This window comes from Aspergillus sydowii, assembly GCF_001890705.1.
Source record: "Aspergillus sydowii CBS 593.65 unplaced genomic scaffold ASPSYscaffold_2, whole genome shotgun sequence".
NCBI classification, from domain to species: domain Eukaryota; kingdom Fungi; phylum Ascomycota; class Eurotiomycetes; order Eurotiales; family Aspergillaceae; genus Aspergillus; species Aspergillus sydowii.
In genome coordinates, this window is record NW_024467860.1 from 1,088,977 (window position 1) to 1,107,339 (window position 18,363).

At 52.7% G+C, this 18,363-nt stretch overlaps 8 protein-coding genes across 8 annotated transcripts; 7 read left to right on the plus strand and 1 right to left on the minus strand.

Moving 5' to 3' along the window:
* Window positions 1-115: 115 nt before the first annotated feature.
* On the plus strand, window positions 116-2,416 carry ASPSYDRAFT_85793 (putative nucleoside diphosphatase (Ynd1); the record flags this gene model as incomplete). The annotated part of the gene is made up of 4 exons (XM_040851563.1): window positions 116-125; window positions 189-223; window positions 276-402; window positions 456-2,416. 4 exons carry the CDS (start codon window positions 116-118, stop codon window positions 2,414-2,416), a joined length of 2,133 nt encoding a protein of 710 aa, XP_040705904.1.
* A 590-nt stretch (window positions 2,417-3,006) lies between these two features.
* lea1 (U2 snRNP complex subunit LEA1) lies at window positions 3,007-4,096 on the plus strand. Its single transcript, XM_040846129.1, has 4 exons — window positions 3,007-3,093; window positions 3,185-3,225; window positions 3,309-3,569; window positions 3,665-4,096. Exons 1-4 carry the CDS (start codon window positions 3,015-3,017, stop codon window positions 4,040-4,042), a joined length of 759 nt encoding a protein of 252 aa, XP_040705905.1. The 5' UTR covers window positions 3,007-3,014; the 3' UTR covers window positions 4,043-4,096.
* Window positions 4,097-4,492: 396 nt separating this feature from the next.
* ASPSYDRAFT_40702 (uncharacterized protein) lies at window positions 4,493-5,673 on the plus strand. The gene is made up of 2 exons (XM_040846130.1): window positions 4,493-5,225; window positions 5,277-5,673. Exons 1-2 carry the CDS (start codon window positions 4,694-4,696, stop codon window positions 5,522-5,524), a joined length of 780 nt encoding a protein of 259 aa, XP_040705906.1. The 5' UTR covers window positions 4,493-4,693; the 3' UTR covers window positions 5,525-5,673.
* Window positions 5,644-6,817, plus strand: ASPSYDRAFT_612545 (uncharacterized protein). Its single transcript, XM_040849964.1, has 5 exons — window positions 5,644-5,936; window positions 5,999-6,079; window positions 6,129-6,265; window positions 6,320-6,574; window positions 6,639-6,817. Exons 1-5 carry the CDS (start codon window positions 5,762-5,764, stop codon window positions 6,777-6,779), a joined length of 789 nt encoding a protein of 262 aa, XP_040705907.1. The 5' UTR covers window positions 5,644-5,761; the 3' UTR covers window positions 6,780-6,817.
* A 38-nt stretch (window positions 6,818-6,855) lies between these two features.
* Window positions 6,856-8,263, minus strand: ASPSYDRAFT_145505 (uncharacterized protein; the record flags this gene model as incomplete). The annotated part of the gene is made up of 5 exons (XM_040841525.1): window positions 6,856-7,372; window positions 7,461-7,603; window positions 7,662-7,886; window positions 7,939-8,043; window positions 8,102-8,263. The coding sequence occupies 5 exons, from the start codon at window positions 8,261-8,263 to the stop codon at window positions 6,856-6,858; spliced, it is 1,152 nt and encodes a 383-aa protein (XP_040705908.1).
* Window positions 8,264-9,470: 1,207 nt separating this feature from the next.
* Window positions 9,471-11,404, plus strand: ASPSYDRAFT_55037 (putative GABA permease; the record flags this gene model as incomplete). Its single annotated transcript, XM_040848964.1, has 6 exons — window positions 9,471-9,590; window positions 9,639-9,709; window positions 9,828-10,000; window positions 10,046-10,440; window positions 10,493-10,822; window positions 10,904-11,404. 6 exons carry the CDS (start codon window positions 9,471-9,473, stop codon window positions 11,402-11,404), a joined length of 1,590 nt encoding a protein of 529 aa, XP_040705909.1.
* Window positions 11,405-13,491: 2,087 nt separating this feature from the next.
* Window positions 13,492-14,457, plus strand: ASPSYDRAFT_85799 (uncharacterized protein; the record flags this gene model as incomplete). The annotated part of the gene is made up of 1 exon (XM_040851564.1): window positions 13,492-14,457. One exon carries the CDS (start codon window positions 13,492-13,494, stop codon window positions 14,455-14,457), a length of 966 nt encoding a protein of 321 aa, XP_040705910.1.
* Window positions 14,458-16,365: 1,908 nt separating this feature from the next.
* Window positions 16,366-18,069, plus strand: ASPSYDRAFT_55039 (ankyrin repeat domain-containing protein; the record flags this gene model as incomplete). Its single annotated transcript, XM_040848965.1, has 1 exon — window positions 16,366-18,069. The coding sequence occupies one exon, from the start codon at window positions 16,366-16,368 to the stop codon at window positions 18,067-18,069; it is 1,704 nt and encodes a 567-aa protein (XP_040705911.1).
* Between the last annotated feature and the right edge of the window lie 294 nt (window positions 18,070-18,363).

An 18,363-nucleotide genomic window follows, 5' to 3' on the forward strand; every position in this document is an offset into this window, starting at 1 on the left:
AAGACCCCTCCTCTCGACACTACTCTTCCACGGGCTTCTTCGCTTCACACACCTGGTCTCCAGTGTCATGTTAATAGTTTAAAACATTTTAACTGTACCGCAGGTTTTAGCCCCCATGGGTAAATGTGTGTTTTTCCCCCTCGTATTGATTTTTCCCCCGAGTCGCCACTGACGAAGATTTGTGGTAGGGCATTACGGTATTGTCCTAGATGCGGGATCATCTGTGAGTTCACTCTATCCGGATCTTTTGGCCTTCAACGTCTAACGTAGGAAAGGGGACTCGAGTTCATGTCTATCGTTGGCTGGATAACGCAGTTGCGCGCAAAGAATCCGACAAAGATGACCTCAAGTCGCTGCCGGAGATCAAGACGAAATCGAGCTGGGTGAAAAAGATACATCCTGGTATGTTCGAAATTATTTTATCTGTCCGATCAAATTCTAACAACAGACAATAGGGGTTTCGACATTTGCTGATCGTCCGGAGGAAATTGGCCCCGAGCATCTTGCAGAACTTCTCGATTTTGCGCGAGAAATCGTCCCCGCCGATGCTATCAAGGAAACCCCCATTTTTCTTCTCGCCACTGCTGGGATGCGACTGGTCGACGATGTAAAACAAAAATTGTTGCTGGATCACGTTTGTTCTTACGCCCGTGAGAACTACGACTTCGCGCTACCCGATTGCAACGTACATATACAAGTCATCCCCGGCGTTACCGAGGGACTGTATGGGTGGGTTGCTACGAACTATCTGCTCGGAAGTTTCGACTCACCTGGTCACCACGACCATGGGAAAGGCCACCACACTTACGGCTTTCTCGACATGGGTGGAGCTTCCGCTCAAATTGCGTTCGCGCCGAATGCGACTGAAAGCGAAAAGCATGCGAATGATCTAACCCTACTCCGACTACGCAACATCGACGGAAGCACTCAGGAACATCGCGTGTTTGTAACCTCTTGGTTGGAATTTGGTGTGCGGGAAGCTCGCAGGCGGTATCTGGAGTCATTGCGCAATGCGCATGGCACGGAGGGCGTGCAGGAGTTCCCTGACCCTTGCCTCCCGGCCGGACTGCGAACCACGCTGGATGGGAAGCCCCTGGAAGGGCCCGCCGATACGGAGCAAAGTCTTCTAGGCACTGGGAGGTTTGATGAGTGTCTACGAGGGACCTACCCGTTATTAGATAAAGATGCACCCTGCCTTGACCAGCCATGTCTTCTTCACGGAATACATGTCCCATCCATTGACTTCGACGTCAACCACTTTGTGGGTATTAGCGAATACTGGCATACGACGCACGAAGTGTTCGAAATGGGCCACACGGATAAAGCATACGACTTCCATACCTATCAACATCGCGTTGAGCAGTTTTGCTCTCAGGATTGGGATTCTATTGAACAGGGAATTTCGGAGCACAAGTGGGGCAAAAAGCTAGACCGTGAAAAGGCGTACGAAGTATGTTTCAAGGCTTCCTGGATCATCAACGTCCTGCATGATGGCATCGGTGTGCCACGAGTCGGACTAGAGCCGATGACAACCTCTGGTCACAACGGTACGAAGGAAGTCCTCGAGCACGGGCAAAACAAAGGCTACCTTGATGCATTTCAAGCTGTGAACAAGATCGACTCTACCGAAGTTAGTTGGACACTTGGTAAAATGGTTCTCTATGCTGCGTCGCAGGTTCCGGTGGAGACCCAAGAATCTCTTCCCGTTGGCTTTGGTAGCAATGTTGCTGGTGTTCCCAGCGACTTCCAATACCCGAGCGCCGAGTTACTTCCAGCTTCAGAGAATCTTCACGAAGAGTCATGGCAAGATGCGCTTTTCGAAGGCGGTTCCTCGCGCAGGGTCCCAGGAATCATCCTCTTCGTCCTTATTATTATCCTGGCTCTCTTCTTCCTCTGTGGTCGTACTCGTCGGCTGAAGGTCTACCACAAAATCAACAACTTGTTCAGTTGTGGTCGTGGCTCGCGCTTGATTCACCAACGGAAACGCAAGGCGTCGGGTGCGGTGAAGCCATCATTCTTTGGCCAGAGTAGCCCATCCTATGAGCGCATCCTCGAGGAAGGTGCTCAAGACATCGAGCTGGGGAGCTCAGAATCCAGCCGCTCGTCGCACGAATCGGACGCCGAATCAGCGGCCTTCCTGCCACCCAAGCGGGCCTCTAGCTGGGGCCAGAGTAGTCCTGCTCGTCTTCAGTTCAATCACGATAACTCTTCCGCTGCAACGATCGGGCTTGGTATTAGTGCCGCGCCTGGGTTTTCCGCCATCGATCGCAGTGGGCTGGTCGTGAGGACAGAAGGCCGGGACCACTTGGCACCAATCGCATTGGGCCCAACGACGAACGGACGCCGGTCTCGAGCACCCAGTCCGTCGCGGCCAAACTTTCACAACTCACCCAATACGACACCCCTACACGATTAATGTTAATGTTTGATATTGAGAGCAGTTTTCTTGCATGCATACGATATGGCGTACCTGGGCAATGCTGAACATTTAGAGCCGCGCTGAATTTATTCCGCGGCTGGCGTCTGAAATTCACTTATTTATCCACGTACTCAGGAGTACATACGGAGTACTATTACATAGTTGGCGCAGTCTTGCTTTTAAATGCTGGACCATTCACCTCACTTCCTTTGCCTATCTAAGACAGGTTTCTGGATTGCAGTTTGTAGTGGATTCAGAGCAACTGCATACCTACTCGGCTAGGCTATCTATATTTATAAATATAACATATTTTAGCCAATTTTTGTTTGCTTTCTATCGTAAAAGCAGCTATTACTTCACTTCCAAGTTCAGTCTTTAGGGCACGAAGTCACGTGCAGACCAATGGCTTTGCAGCCCACCGCCCGGCAGAATCTTCTTGCAGCTCTCCAGAAATCATCGCGAGCCCGTCCTCCTCTTATTACATGACCACATTGCATTTTATATTTGCTGAATACCGTTTTCTTTCTTTTTTTTTTCATCGACCGGCCCACTCTCCTTTTACCAGTTTATGAAGGATTCATAGAAGACTGCCACCATGCGCCTCACAGTCGAGCTGATCCAAAATTCCCTGTCGTACATCAATCCGCTAAAGGATCGCGAGCTAGATCTTCGAGGTGCGTTCCACACACAATGTCTGAAAAGGACAGATACTACACTTTTACATGAGCTGGATTGATATCGACCTTTGTCGTTGGAGTCGTTTAGGGCACAAGATCCCCGCAATTGAGAACCTGGGTATTGCCAAGGTAGGCCCAACCAACGCCCTTGCCTCTCATATCGTGGCCTGGAGATGAATGAATGAATGCTGATGGTGGTCGTGCGCGGACAGGACCAAGATGCAATCGACTTCACGGATAACGACATTTCCTCGCTGGGCAACTTCCCGTTTTTCCCACGGTTGCACACGCTTCTTCTCGCGAGAAACCGAGTCCGACAGATCCAGTCGAACATTTCGAACTCGATTCCTAGTCTCTCGACGCTCGTCTTGACTGCGAATAACATTGCCGAGCTGGCGGATTTAGATCCCCTGCGGGGTCTCACGAAATTGACGCATCTGGTGTTGTTGGAGAATCCGGTTACTAGAAAGGAGGTGCGCATAACCATATTCTTCAGTCCTCGCCTTCCCCCCCTCCAACACTATGTGATCTTTTATGGTCAAGGTATAACTAACAGGTGCCGTGGTAGAACTACCGCCTCTGGATAATCTGGCGCATCCCGAGCGTCCGCTTCCTCGACTACCAAAAAGTAAAAGACGCCGAGCGCGCTAAAGCGACAGAACTCTTCGGCACAGCTAAGGAGCCCTCCGCGCTTGCATCTAAGATCCTAGGCGTCAAGTCACGCACCTTCGACGTCCCATCCGGCGGCGCGGACCGCGCCCCAGCAGAGAAGAGCCTCCGTGTGAAGCTCACAGATACGGAGCGGAAGAGGGTCGAGAAGATGATCCGGGAGGCGAAGAGTCTGCAGGAGATTACGCGGTTGGAGCGCGAGCTCAACGAGGGGAGGATACCAGGGGGTGCGCTTGATGGGGCGGGGAACGGGGACAAGGACCGCATGCAGATGTGAGTTAGTGGAGGATATTACGATTGATACCTTGTTCTGTCTGGTTCTGCTGGGGTGTCGGTATGAGGCATGGTATGGTCTTGGGATTCGAATGATTTTATATGTTGCTTCTCGCTATGGCGTTGTATGTGAATCTAGCATATTAATCGGGTTGAACTGCAATTGTTCTCTGTACTTGATCTTGCGCATTTCTTAGTGAAAGTAGGAAATCCTATCGGTCTAAATATGTCTAGATGGTGTGCACCTGCCAATTTACTTTCGAAACTTAATGGCAAAGTCTAATCCCAAATACTTCCAATCTAAGGATTATGTTCGGATATTACAACCCAATCGACATTATTCTGACATTCCAGTCAAGGCGAAAGTTTCTGGCGGAACCTCCTGCCCAAAGCGATCAGATAAGATAAGCGGAGAAAACGTCATCTCCATCTCATGACTCCATTATGAGCACCACTTTCTGCTTCTTCAAGCAGTCAATTCCAAATAATACAGGGGCAAAACGATCTAGTGGTTCCTACGTTTTGGCAGACACTATTTATACGTGCTAGGAACCCTGCTTTACACTACGACGTAACATCAGCACCATCTTCCAAATCTCGAATCCCACCCCGCACCGCCCAAACCAGCCCACCTAAAAGACCTGATCTGATCAGGATGGCCCCCTCCGCGGCTCCCTGGCGCGGGCTATTCCTCGCCAGCTTCGAAAAGAGCCGTGTCTCGACATTCAATCTCACAACAATCGCGCATGCCCCGTCCAAGAGACCCGTCCCGCGCTCGCGCACCGTCGAATTCCGAGGCTTCTGGCCTAAGCCCGCATCGACCCTCCACAAGTCCGGGATCGAAGCGCTCAAGACGCAGGATATTGGGCTGAACCCAGATGTATACGAGAGTGACCTTCTTTCTGTTACGACGGACGCCAGAATGGGCAAGGTAGGCCAGTTGGCGGATTCGGATGATGTTGTTGAGGGCGTGTTTTGGTTTGAGGAAGTGTCGGCGCAGTGGAGGGTAAGAGGGAGGGCGGTTACAATTGGTGCGCCGGAGGAGGATGACGAGGAGAGACAGGTTAGGGAGATGGTTAAGAAAGGGATGAGGGAGAAGAAGGGTGATGGGGAGGGGAATATCAAGGACTGGAATTGGGAGAGACAGGTGGCCACTTATTTCGCCAACCATAGCCCTGTTATGAGAGGTAAGTCGCGTTGTTGTCTCACCAGGCTGCAAGCTAATGCCGTCTGCTCAGGGACCTTCAAGAACCCGCCTCCTGGTCGGCCGCGCAGTGAAGCGCCATCGGATCCGCAGCTGAAACTGGGCCAGAAGATTGAAGATCTCAAGGATCCGATCGCGAGGGCCAACTTCCGGGTCTTGCTTATTCTCCCGCAGGAAATGGAGGTGTTGGACTTTTCAAATCCTGACGATGTGCGACGGACCCGATGGACGCTTGCCGATAGGGACGAAGGAAAATGGAAGGAGACGGAGTTGTGGCCGTGATGCTGTGCTGGAATTTATTCATTATGGAAAGCGAAAGTCGGACTGGTATTGAATGTCACGGTCGTGCTTTCCTGCGTGTACATAATAAAATCGATACGTCGACGGGCATATTTATATTTATTTTCGACTTTAAGCTACTCTTGACGATATTCTTCGTTACTACCGATTATCGTATCCATACCCTTTATTCAGTTGACATTCTCTTGCATATCGTCACGAACAATTCCTTTACAATTGATGTTTAAGATGCACCAGCCTCCCGAACTCGAAGAGACAGACAATGTCAGCTTTTACGAGGCAGACGTGAGTTCCGACGCGAGTTCCGACGCGAGTACCGACGCGAGTTCATCAGAGAGTCTGCCGTTCGAAGAGAATTCGAGCACCGGCCGCAGCTCGCAAGAACCAGCTAGAGGTAGGAGTACGCCTTTCCCTGGTGGAATTTGCAGTAGTCCACATCTAACATGAAGAGGTCAGTTCCCCAGGGGCCACGTCTACCGCGTTCTCAGTCGACACCCCCTGATATTCGAGACTTATTACCAGAGTGTAACGTTTACAGTAGCACTCGCTGAGATACACTGCATGGATCAGGTCTAACTGGGCACAGGCTCAACATCAGATCTTGAGACGACGCGTCCCAAGAGTGTCAGTCCCGAATCACAAACCAGTTGCACTTCGGCGAGTTCGCTCCCAGCTACTGAGGCTACGATGATCAAGGCACTGCATCCTGATAAATATGGTCTGGTTAGTCCATCATCGATAGGATTGATTAGATTCGTGAACTAATAGCGGTGGCAGGAGGAGCAGTGGAAAGAAATCGTCACCACGACTCGATGGAATGGAGGGATGGCACTGCGGGCTCTCAACAGGAATCCAGTAACACAATGTGCGGCCTCAGAGCCTGCTCCTGAAAGTGACAGAAAAAGGAAGCGAGAGTCGTCAAGCAGTGACCCAGACGCCACCGAGTACAGCGAGGGGCCTGGAGAAGGCCCATCTACAGGGCAAGGAGGGTCTCTAGCAAGGTCGAAGACCAGCAAGGGCAAGCAAAAACAGGTGGGTGATTCTGATGACTCGAGCCATCAAGGGGGTAAGAAGAAGAAGGGCTCACGACAGTTAGCATCGGCGAAGCAAAGCACGAAGAACAAGGAAGACAAGGAAGAAGACGGATCGGAGGACAGAGAAGCTCGTCAGGATGAGGCAGAAGCATGGAACGATTGGGACTAATGGAATGAGCGAGGCAGTCATAGCTAGACAGTAGTAATAGCAAAGCAATGAACAGGTTGAAGCTTTGTTTGTTTTACATGTTGTGTCTAATATAGGATAGAGATGGTATTCTACGACTGATGGCTATGGGCACGCCCATCATGGCCACTAACAACCCAAGTCCTGGTCTCACGAATAATCCCAACCTGACTCGACTGACTATCAGCATCCCACGCCCTCGACGCCTCAGCCTCAACGGTCGTCAAATTCCGCCCTGCCGCCGCAACAGGGACAAGCTCATGCTGCTCCCCTCGCTCCCCTCGGTTACCACTCCCATGTCTCCCAGAAGCTCCATACGACCTCGACTTTGACGAGTGACTCTTCCCCCTCGGCCACGTCGTCGACTGATACTCCACGCCCCGGATGCGCAGCCCGTTGGATTTGAGCTGGTTCAGGAACGGCTTGAGCTGGCCCCAGCACGCGGTGACGATGCTGGCGCACTGGACGACTTGCGTGGCGATTGTGGATGCACAGTAGTCGTATGTTGGATCTGGATCTGTATCCTGGTCTGGGTCTTGACCTGCGGAACTCCCGCTGTTGTGTCTGTGCTGGAGGAGGACCATTTCGGCGATTGTGGCTAGGATTACACTGTAACATAGTTAGTCAAGTTATATCATTCCCGGGAAGGGGGGGATTTGATTGATGGGATGGGAAAGGGCCGGAGACGGGAACGGACAAGATTCTAGACAGGAAGATACTGGCGAACATAAGCTTCTTCTTCCATGTTGCTTGGATGCCGAAGATGAGTGCTAGGGCTTGGGAGACGATCATGGCGTCTGTGACGATGTTCGCTACGGAGACGAAGTAGTTCCAGGCGCGCTGCGTGGGGGATTATGGTTAGACATGGCCTGAGTACTTTATTGAAAGAGGTGCGTACCAAGTTAATGCACTCCCCGTGCATATAGTCCCATGTTCTAGGCGGGTGGCATTGAAAGGCCGTGCCCAGGACACCGGTTATCCCCAAGGCTATGATGACAATCTGCAGGATGGCGGCTTGGAAGTGGTCTTTATGCACTGGGGTTAAGTTGCGGATGAATGTGCAGAGGGATAGTTTGGAGAGGCACAGGCTTGCGATATAGAGGATATATGCGGAATACTGCGACTGGAGTGGTTTAGCTGGGTCCTGTATATACCTGTGTGGGTATGTTGCATACTTTCATGACCTGGTTAAAATCATGGCTTGAAACAGTCGCGAAATGGTATCCATATCCGTGCTCGATTGCTATAGAGATTGACGCCGATTGTCCGATGCAGAATACCTGCGATTGGGTTTAGCCAGCCAGCCAGAAAAGACAATCGACCCAGGCAGCGGCGTACCAACGCTGCAATGATGAGATAGTCATCGCTGGTGAGTCTCTGGAAAATCCACAGCTTCGTGCCCAGCCGGATAAGGACGCTCAGGCCGGCGACGACAACCAGAAGCCAGTTTGTGACATTGACGGCCGGATCCCAGGTGTCGATATTGGCAAATCGGCCCATGGCTGCTGCTGCTGCTGCCACTGCCAGTCATGCCGGGGTCGGACAGGGACCAGCGCAATATAAGGACTGGGCTTGTCGGGCGGGATGCGCTCACATCGGGGAAAATAAATGTAACCGGGCAGGAAGAATAAGCCTGGTGAGAGATAAAAAGCAAAGAATTGGTGATTTGATATTGGGAATTGGGATCCGGGAGCCAGGGCCAACAGAGGTCCACTTGATTTGATCGAACAGGGCTCGAGAATCGAGACTAATAAAGTAATAATAATATTGAGCACGACACAGTCGAGAGTTGAAAGTGACGGCTCCCGACAGGGATCTCATCCTGGATTCCTTCGTGCCCCGGCTAATTGCTTTTTCTGGAGGACATTCTCACACCGTTACCTGGGTCCCTCACAGAGTCTACAGAGTCTATCCCATCGCCAGTTGCTTTTTATGTTGACATTTCTCGATATACAGACCAAAGACCAAAGACCAACAGACAACAGACTAACAGAACAGTTCGAGTGAGCATGTGCAAAGATGGGTTGCAAAACAAGCGGGGCGTGCAGGGTTAGGGCTACAGGTTACATTAAAAGGCGCGCCAAGGGCCAACGCGTAATGAAACAAGGCGAGCCGGCTGATCGACCGTGCCAGATGCACAAGAACAGAATAGCCCCGTCATTAGCTGAATTGCCCGACTGTCAATTTATAATTCACGATGCAATCTCGGATGGCGCCCGGTGGCACTGGCAGTGGCACCGTGGCGTCTTGGCTGGCCGGCTGTGGGACTCCGGACCAGACAATCGAGATCAGAAGCATATGCTAAGCATTGTGATCGATGAACGTGATATTTCGAGATACCCGTGCTGGATTCTGAGGACTCTAGGTGGGAGCTGTGCATGTCCCTCGCGTCAGGCTGGATGGCCCTCCTCGCACCCAGAGGCAGTCTCAAGGCAAGGCCGGGTGGCTGGTTGCTGGCGACAGGGATCTAAATTAGAAGACGCCAGACGGTCTCTCCGGTGTCTGCGATTAGAACTCAAACTAAGACCTGAACGGAAGGTTCCATTGCTTCGACGGTGCTAACCCTGATCCCTTGAAAACCTCGAACTACCAAAGTACCTGATGCTGGAAACCCACTTTCCATCCCTCCCTTGGTCTCAACTCTTAAAATGAAGCATCCCCAGCCTCGCATCCGTCGAGTTTGACTTCCTGCACTGCAACGATCAGCATGGAGTCGCACGAACTCAAGCATCGCGCTGTTTCTGCGAACGCCGAGGTTGGGACGAGGGGCAGCCATGATCGCGACACGAGCGATCTGGCGCGAGTGGGAAAGAAATCTGTTCTCAAGGTGAGGACTGCTATTACCTTGCAATGAGCATTGGCTTACCTCGTCTAGAGGACGTTTGGCATTCTGTCCACCCTCGGCTTCAGCTGCACTATTCTTGCGACCTGGGAGGGCTTGTTTGAGTGTGTTCCCTGCCATCTACTCCGTCTCCACAGCTAATGGATTGTTATAGTACCTTTCTACTCCCTCTACAAAAGTCAGTAAATAAGCCTGCCTGCGGATCGAACTAACAGTATCCAGCGGAGGACCCGGAGGAGCAGTCTACTCGTTTATCTTCGCCTGGACAGGAACAGCATGCAGCTTCGTGGTGATCTCTGAACTGGCCTCGATGGCGCCAACCTCTGGCGGCCAGTACCACTGGTGTGCAATGCTTGCTCCGCCGAGATACATGAAGATCCTCAGTTACCTGACTGGTACGTCTCAGCCAGCAGTTTCTGCCATAATTGCTAACTTCCCAGGCTGGGTCACTGTGATCGGATGGCAGGCTGCATTCGCCTCGTCGGCCTTCCTTGCAGGCACCGAGATCCAAGGCGCCGTTACGCTCGGACACGCGAACTACTCGGCGCAGCCATGGCAGGGGACGCTGATTATGTGGGCGGCAGTGCTGTTCGCATTGGGGATTAATATCGCTGGGGGAAAGCTGCTGCCGCGGTTTGAGACGGCGGTGCTGGTCGTGCATCTGGTGGGCTTCTTTGGCATCTTGATCCCGATCACGTACATGGCCGACCATAACAGCACGCACGACGTGTTTCTGAATTTTGTCAATGGCGGGTTTCCCACGCAGGGGCTGTCGTGGTTTGTGGGGATGACGGGGTGTGTTTTTGCCTTTGCTGGGGGGGATGCTGCTGTCCATGTATGCTTCCACTGTTCCTCTGTCTGAATTGAAAAGATACTGACTCCAGCAGATGGCCGAAGAAGTAAAGAATGCATCCGTCGCAATCCCCCGCGCAATCATGCTCTCGGTCCTCATCAACGGAACCCTCGGCTTCAGCATGTTGATCGCCGTGCTCTTCTGCCTCGAGGACGTCGACGCCGCGCTGAACAGCGCAACCGGATACCCATTCATGGAGATCTTCTACCAGGCCACCAACTCCGTCTCCGGCGCTCTCGGCATGACCTCGATCCTGCTGATCATCGCCATCTGCTCGGTCATCGGCATGCTCGCTGCGACGTCTCGCCAGTTCTGGTCCTTTGCGCGCGACCGCGCGGTTCCTGGATGGCGTGTCTGGAGCAAGGTATCCCCTTCTTTTCTCTATCTATCCTCATTACCATTGTAGGTTACGTTAATATTTATATGTACTAATATACTTAATCAGGTCTCTCCATACAACTGCCTCCCAACCTACTCCATCCTCCTCACAATGACAGTCTGCTGCCTGCTAGGCCTGATTAACATCGGCTCCAGCGTAGCCCTCAACGCCGTGGTCTCGATGGCCGTCTCAGGCCTGTACCTCTCCTACCTAACCGTCGGCAGCCTCCTGCTGTACCGGCGGTACACGGGCGCAATCAGCGCCTACCAAAAGGGCGCAGCATGCGAAGCAGGAGGGGTTGAGGTTGTCAACGTCCCCGGCGCGAAACTCGTCTGGGGCCCATTCCATGTCCCCGGGATCTGGGGGCATGCGATCAACACCTATGCGGTGGTTTATATGGTGATAGTGGTATTTTTCAGCTTTTGGCCGTCGCAGATGGATGTTGATAAGACGACGATGAATTTTAGTATTGTGGGGACCGGGGGGACGGTTATTCTTGCGTTGCTTTATTATGGGCTGAGGGCGAGGAAGGTTTATGAGGGGCCTGTTATGGAGGTGCAGATGTAATCTCTAATCTTGTCTCTCGAGTCTTTGAAAGTTGGGTTTGAAGAGGGTTGGTTGGGGGTTGTATATATTGAAAATGTGCATATTATCGTGGTTGGTTATTGAATAGAACAGTGGCATGTATTTCCATCGCCAGGGAGTGACGGAATACTATATTCAGGGATAACCACCGAGATCGTCCGTTGAAATACAACTAAAACACATCCCTGTTGTAAGGCGATATTGGGCGCGATATGTCCATGGATGTGGTATTTCAATTTTCCAGACACCACGCCTGCGGCTCGTCGCGGTGTTTAGTATAGAATGGGGAACGAGTCTCTGTCATTTCCTGGTTCTTGTCTTACACCGTGTAATCTGCATGGCCGTTGTGCAATAGTCTTACATATCCTGTTACTTCGTACAGGACGACGGTACAATGCAGGTGTGCTATTCAAAGCATGTCAGCGAGTGCAGTGCGAGCCTCAGACATGATTCAAACTTGACTCATGAACACATGTCAAATCATATTAAAAGTCCCAGCTGTTGGAGAAGTGAAGCCCTGTGACTGATGAGTTGTCAAACAAGACCAGACCCGCCATGATCTGCCGCGGGACGGGAACAACCAGTGGACACTGACGCTGACACGGACACTGGCGCTGAGGCCGGCGATTGTGGGACGCAGAAACGGCACGAGCATGCAAGCGAAATGGCCATTCAATCAATCAATTCAAGTCCATCAGCAGCGGTGCCTCTTGTCCTGTGTCCACCAGAGACGCCATGGATCAGGCCACTAGGAGCAACTGGACTCGCCAGGAGCCAGTGGCCACTGCCAATGACGGGCGGGCGGCTGGATTCTCATGCTGGTCGACCGTTACGTGTCATATCTTGTTTGGGAAGGGGGTTTCTGCCTGTTGGCCTGCGACTGCGAGCCTGCTCGAAGCCGCGAACTGGTCGGTGGACAGTGGGCGAAAGTCTCCGGAAGACTCCGTGCATCATGTCAGTCCGCGGTGGCTGGAACCGAGAATGGAAAATGTAGATACTGCCCCGGAGATGAATGATTTGAGATAGATGAGCGGTTTTCTAAAAGTCTGGAGACCGCGCTCGCTGATTATTGATTACGGATACTGACTGCAACGTTGGCTTACTTGGCTAACTACAAACAGTCCGGCGTCCTACTAGAACGCCGACTATCAAGACGATCCCTTAACCCCTCCTCAACTCGTGCTGTGGCCGGGGCCGTGATCTCACGAGGTGGTCATCGAGTCGAGCCTGGATTTGGCCTTGCATGGATCCCTGGAGCGACTGCAATTGCGCTGAGACGGCCGAGGATTCATGCATGCAGCCGGCTCACCGCTGTTTGTTGACGCTGACATGGAGGGCTGTGGGAATGTCATTGTTCGGTTTTCGTGCCATTGACCTCCTCCGTCGTACAGACTGAGTCTGAGGTTCAGTTGCAGATTCAGTTGCAGCTGCCAGTGGTGTTTTCTCGACGAGCGTTGAGGGTGGCTGCCTGAGCTTTAAGGACACCACATGGATCCCGAGCGGGGACCATAACGCCCCTAATACGGCTAATACGGGCGTCACAAAACATCCCGGTACGGCGACCGAGACCCTCCCGTCCAACTGGAGCAGCCAGCGGGCAGTGACAGCCCAATCATACGGCTCGGCCTGCGTAAGTGACAGTACGGCTGCAGGTCACTCCCCGACGGGCCCACCGTACTTTACGCGCCTTTTCCCCAATGCAGCTCAGTTCATCGTCAGGTCCCCGTTGAGTCGACAGTTGTGCTGTGGCCCGGTCTTTTCTCCCTCGTCTCGCCTTTTCTCCTCCCATCCCCCGGCTTCAGCAACTCAATCTCTTCTCGACAACAATTATCAGTTATCACTGGGACGCCTTCTCTCGGTCTGTCCTCAACGCAGTTGACATCCCCAGATTGCCGTCCGACCCATGGAACTGGCCTAGAGAGCCGCTCGGCCTCACCTCCACAGCCAGACCCATTCTTCGTACCGGGGCTGATGATACCACGACGAAACGATTTAACCTTCGACCTCTGCCTCCGTTCGAATCTTATATCCCGCGGAAATAGTTAACCACTCCTCTCAACTCTCGAGCAATGCCACCAGCCCAAATGGACGCCCTGGGCGCCTTCTCCTATCTCTCTGACAGCCTCCCCACCTGGATCTCCCAACTGTCCGAGCTGACGGCCCACACATCCGCAAAACACGCTGAATTCGCCGACGCATTCAAGAAACACTCCACTGCGCCGCTGAAGCCTCGCCGCCGCAAGAACAGCTCCGTGTGCTCCATCCAAACAAACTCCATCCGCCGCCGCAAAGCAGCAGCAGCAGCAGGAGACGACGACAATGTGTCATCCTCCGACTCGGATGCGCCCGCTGTCATCAGCACGCGGCATAGCCTTATAATCCACTACGATGGCCACACACAAAAAACCCTCGAGGAAATGGTCCGTGATATCGGGACGGCGAGGAATAATCTGCGACGGGGTAAAATGGCTCGATTGCCGAGGCCGGGTGCTGGTGCTCGTCCGCCGCCGCCTAGGAGTGCCGCCCGTGCTATGCTGCCGACGCTGGAAGAGCCCGAGGACCTGCTGGCTAGTATTCGGTCTTCACGCGCCCGAGGCCCGCCCCAGCCTCAGCCTCAGCCTGAGGCCCAACCGACTGCGATGAGAAGGTCGCCATTCGATGCTGCGGATAAGAATCTCGAGGTTGCGCACAGTTTCTGTGAAACGGCTGCGTACCAGTTCCTGCGTGCTGGCGCGTGTGCGTCGGAACTGGATAGCGTGAAGGAACGGTTTACTGCTTTGCTTAAGATGGTTACAGAGGAGGTCGAGCTGCTGAAGGAGGAGAAAAAGAAGGAAGAGGAGGAAGCTGCTAAGCAAGAACCGGAAGTTGAAGCTGAAACTGAAGCTGAAAGCCCGGCTAAAGAGATTACGCCAGAGCCATTGCTGTCGCTGAAGCGACCGGCTTCGAACGAGGGCGCGATTGAGGTCGACGACGAGCAGGGCTCGGTGGAATCAATCGACCTGACGACATTCCGAGTCGGTCGCATGCGTCGTTAACATAATACCCAATTCTAAGTACAGCAACCAGACTGCAGTCGCGCATACATACATACTGTCGTTTCTTTGGGTCTGATTTATCATTCATCGGTCATCAGCGGGGATCTCCATTCATTCATTTCCTTATGAGCGTGTCCTTGACTTGACTGAGCGTGGCGTTGGTGTGAGCGAGTTTGTTTTTCTGCATCTGATGTTATCATCCATATCGACGGCTACATTATCCAGATACACTATTGCAAATATTATTCAGGCGTTGCCGTGCTTCTTGCTTTGTATTAGGAATCGGCCTTTACTGAGTCGGTCATTTCTATCATAATTTTTCAATCATACCACAGGTACACTACGGAGTATAACTTGTCAACATAGCCGATATCTAAGATGGTTCACCCAGTGCCTCCAGTCTAACACCTCATCGCCACCTCAGCGTCTTCAGCTGGCTCGAACCGTCGTCCATAACAACAACAAAATGAACAACTCGCGGAATTAGAACGACAATGCTAACTGGACAGAATCAACAACGACAGTATACAAACATCCAGTGACCTCGTAAAGAGTTAAAAAAAGACTCAAGTCCACCGGAACTGGAACCCACACCAGCAACAGTTATTGGCGAATAGCGAGAATCAGCGCCCCTCCCGTATTTAGTGGGGCCGGGGCCCGGGGGGAAGCGTCCCGTACTCCCGCTGCGCCGCGGTATTTAATATTGGTATTCTATTACCGGGAATTACAGGTTCACATGGTCCCCGATCCCCGGATCCCCCTTTAAATTTGAAACGAGGGGGAGAACAAACGAAGAACTCGGTACGGTAACCTTTCGAATAGAATTGGAATGAATTTAGGGTCCGTTTTGAACCTGCAAGGGTATGGAAGCTGAAGCGAAGCTATAGGAATCCGACCTCGAACGTTAATGTCGTATAATATTATAATATCGCATTTAAACTCCCATTACTCCGTAGAAGTAGAAGTATCATGACAAACTCAGTCTTGTCCGGACCTATACCTATAATTATAATATTAGCCAATGGCAAGCTCGGCCTCTCCTCTCCTCTCCTCTCCTCTCCTCTCCTCTCCTCTCCTCAAGTTTCCTGTGCGGGTGAAGGTGCAGAGCAGATGGCCGGCCCAGCCTCCTCAATTCCTAGGCCGCACGCGCGCACGATCTGATCTCAATCTCGATTTCATTCCGATTCCTCAACCTAAACATCGGGGGTGCAATTTATATACTTCTTACTACTGGCTGCATCTATTGTACACTAGCAAGATAAGCTAGCAGAAAAAAGAATTGCAACAAATGAGAACCCCGCTGATGCCACTGCAGTCTCAGTCTCAGTCTCAGTCATGCTGGTCGAGATAGATGAGAATCAAAGTCAAACCAGAAGACCACGGCGCCGAGAGCCAGAATCTAGAACGGAGTCAGGCTCGGACGAGGCCGCGCGCGCAAACAATGACTATGAGAATGAAAATGAAAATGAGACTGGGAATGCAAGCGACGAGGAGGCACTGCAGAAATTGTCAATACAGGCCCGCAAGAGCAAACTTCTCCTCCAAGAAGCCGCAGCGAAAGACGGAGACGTTGACATTGCAGAAAGTCTTCTAGCAGAGGGCGCAACGCTCGATTGCAGGGATGCCAGCGACGCAGACCGCACGCCGCTGCATAAGGCCTGCGCGTCTGGGACAGTCGGCATGATTCGGTTTCTGACCTTACAAGGCCGTAGCGGTAGCCGCAGCCGCAGCCGCAGCAATGGAATCCCGGTTGCGGATTTGATAGATGCGAATGGGGATACGCCGCTGCATCTTGTTGCCGGGAGGGACTGGGCTGAGATGGAGGGCGGGGAGGAGGGGGAAGGAGACGGTGTAATGGCGGCGACGGAGTTGGTGATGCATGGTGCGGTTATGGACAGGCATGAAGGGATGGGCAGGACGGCTCTGCATAAGGCGGCGGTTGCAGGGAATACGAAGATAGCGGAGTGTCTTATGCGGATGTATGCGGATGTTGAGATTGCAGACCTTTCAGGGCGGAGGGCGTTGCATTTGTGTTTTTATGGAGGAAGCGTGGAAATGGTACATGGTCTTCTTCGGCATGGGGCATTCATTAATGCGAGGGATTTACAAGGGCGCACGCCGCTGCACGAGGCTTGTCGGCATGGTTGGACGGAGGGTGTCGAGGCGCTGTTGTTTTATCAGCCGGATATTTCCCTGGAGGACAACGATGGCCTGACTGGGTTGCAACTCGCCAAGGAAGCAAGAGCTGATGAGATCGTGGAGCTGCTTGAGGATTGGGAACGAAGGGGGCGGCGGCCATCATACCACCGTGTACGACCGAGCGATACAAAGCAGATCAAAACGAGTCAACACACAGCAGAAGAGCCAGACGAAAGCGGGGATGGCAATGCAGAAGCCTCAGCAAGACCGCAATCGCAAGGAAACATCTGGGCCGGAGTGAGCCGTGAAGACGGAGACGGCTTCATGCTCGCCAGCTACAACAAGCACGAGATCAGCTTCGCCGCGAAACTCGAGTCCATATGCCCCTGCGTCCACGAGGGGAAGGATATGCACGAGGTCCAGATCAAGCTCAACTTCATGCGGCCATACTCTATGGACCACCGCATTCGCTATGCAAAGGTGGACGCGATGCTTAGTTCTGGCTCTACAGGGGACGCTCCCAATATCCGCGGCATCATGCCCCAGGCGGACCGAGTAGAGGTCTCTGAGCAGGAAGTGTCGTCAGGGCAAAAGTTCACAGTCGGTGCTGCCGGGGGTGGCGGTCCATCGAACCTCAATATCAGCTTGGAGGGCTCCAAGAACAAGACGTCAACATTCAAAGGAGTACGGATTATCCACGGCGCTATTCAAGACAAGACGCACGCGTCCTGGCGATTGTACGAAGAACCAGGGAGTAGAAGTGGACTGCCCGAGATCGTTCGACTCCTCTTGATTGTCCACTGCAATTCAGACTTTGAGATCCAGGTCGGCCTCTCTGTCACGGCCTGCCATTTCCTCACATTCGGGATCCCTCGCACGCTGAGAGCGCCAGCTGGCCTGTCATATACAGTGCCCAAGCTGGGCGTCATCGCGGCACACGAGCAAGAATCCCGCCTCAAGCAAGTCCTCGACGTCGCAGACCGCGCAGCAACAGTTGTTGAGGAAGCGAAAAGGCTACAGGACATGTTCACCCGGGCCATGCGGGGACATGAAAAACGACGCCTGATAATGGAGGCCGGCAGTAAAGAAAATCACTTCCAGGAGTGGACGGATATCCTGGACGACTCCAGGTTGTTGGAAATCGATGAAAGTCCGAGACGGACCCGTCGGAGCCGGATGGTAGAACGCGGAGCTTGGGATGATCCTATAAGAGAAGAGATCCCATATCCACGGAGTCGGATGAGAGCCAGCAGATCCCCAGTGGACGCCCGTGAGAGGCGCTTTGAGGAAGTCCGCGTGGAGAGACCGTACCGGGGGGTCTACAGTCGCCGTAGGAGAGACTATTATGACGACTACGACGACGACTATGACGACGGCGACTACGGAGGCGATCGATACGCCCGTCGCCCTCGCAATGCACTCCAGTCGTTCTCTGCTGTCGGCCCAGGGTACCATGTGTCTCGTTTGGCGTGATCCAGTCGCATCATTAGGGCTTGGTCTGTTATTTCCGCCACGATCAGCAGCTGTAAGAGTAAAGCCTCAACCGACAAACTTTGCACAATAGAGTAGTGAACTGTTGAAGAATCTAATATTGTCAATTATACACATACAAACAGAAGACCTTTGCTCACGATATCTTAAATAGACTGCGCGACAAGGGCGGCAAATTATTGAGGAGTGGCTGGCGCCCAACCTGTCAGTACTTTGAAAAACAGGGGCCCCTCAGGTAATAGACACCGCATTCTACTCTTTATTATTGGACTTGAT

Excerpts from the sequence above, each read along its gene's own strand:
- lea1 (XM_040846129.1), top strand. The coding sequence starts at position 3,015 with ATGCGCCTCACAGTCGAGCTGATCCAAAATTCCCTGTCGTACATCAAT. Across the intron at positions 3,094-3,184 it reads TCGCGAGCTAGATCTTCGAG|GGCACAAGATCCCCGCAATT; the intron begins GTGCGTTCCACA and ends GGAGTCGTTTAG. Across the intron at positions 3,570-3,664 it reads ATCCGGTTACTAGAAAGGAG|AACTACCGCCTCTGGATAAT; the intron begins GTGCGCATAACC and ends GTGCCGTGGTAG.
- ASPSYDRAFT_40702 (XM_040846130.1), top strand. The coding sequence starts at position 4,694 with ATGGCCCCCTCCGCGGCTCCCTGGCGCGGGCTATTCCTCGCCAGCTTC. Across the intron at positions 5,226-5,276 it reads CCATAGCCCTGTTATGAGAG|GGACCTTCAAGAACCCGCCT; the intron begins GTAAGTCGCGTT and ends CCGTCTGCTCAG.
- ASPSYDRAFT_612545 (XM_040849964.1), top strand. The coding sequence starts at position 5,762 with ATGTTTAAGATGCACCAGCCTCCCGAACTCGAAGAGACAGACAATGTC. Across the intron at positions 5,937-5,998 it reads CTCGCAAGAACCAGCTAGAG|TTCCCCAGGGGCCACGTCTA; the intron begins GTAGGAGTACGC and ends TGAAGAGGTCAG. Across the intron at positions 6,575-6,638 it reads GCAAGGGCAAGCAAAAACAG|CATCGGCGAAGCAAAGCACG; the intron begins GTGGGTGATTCT and ends CACGACAGTTAG.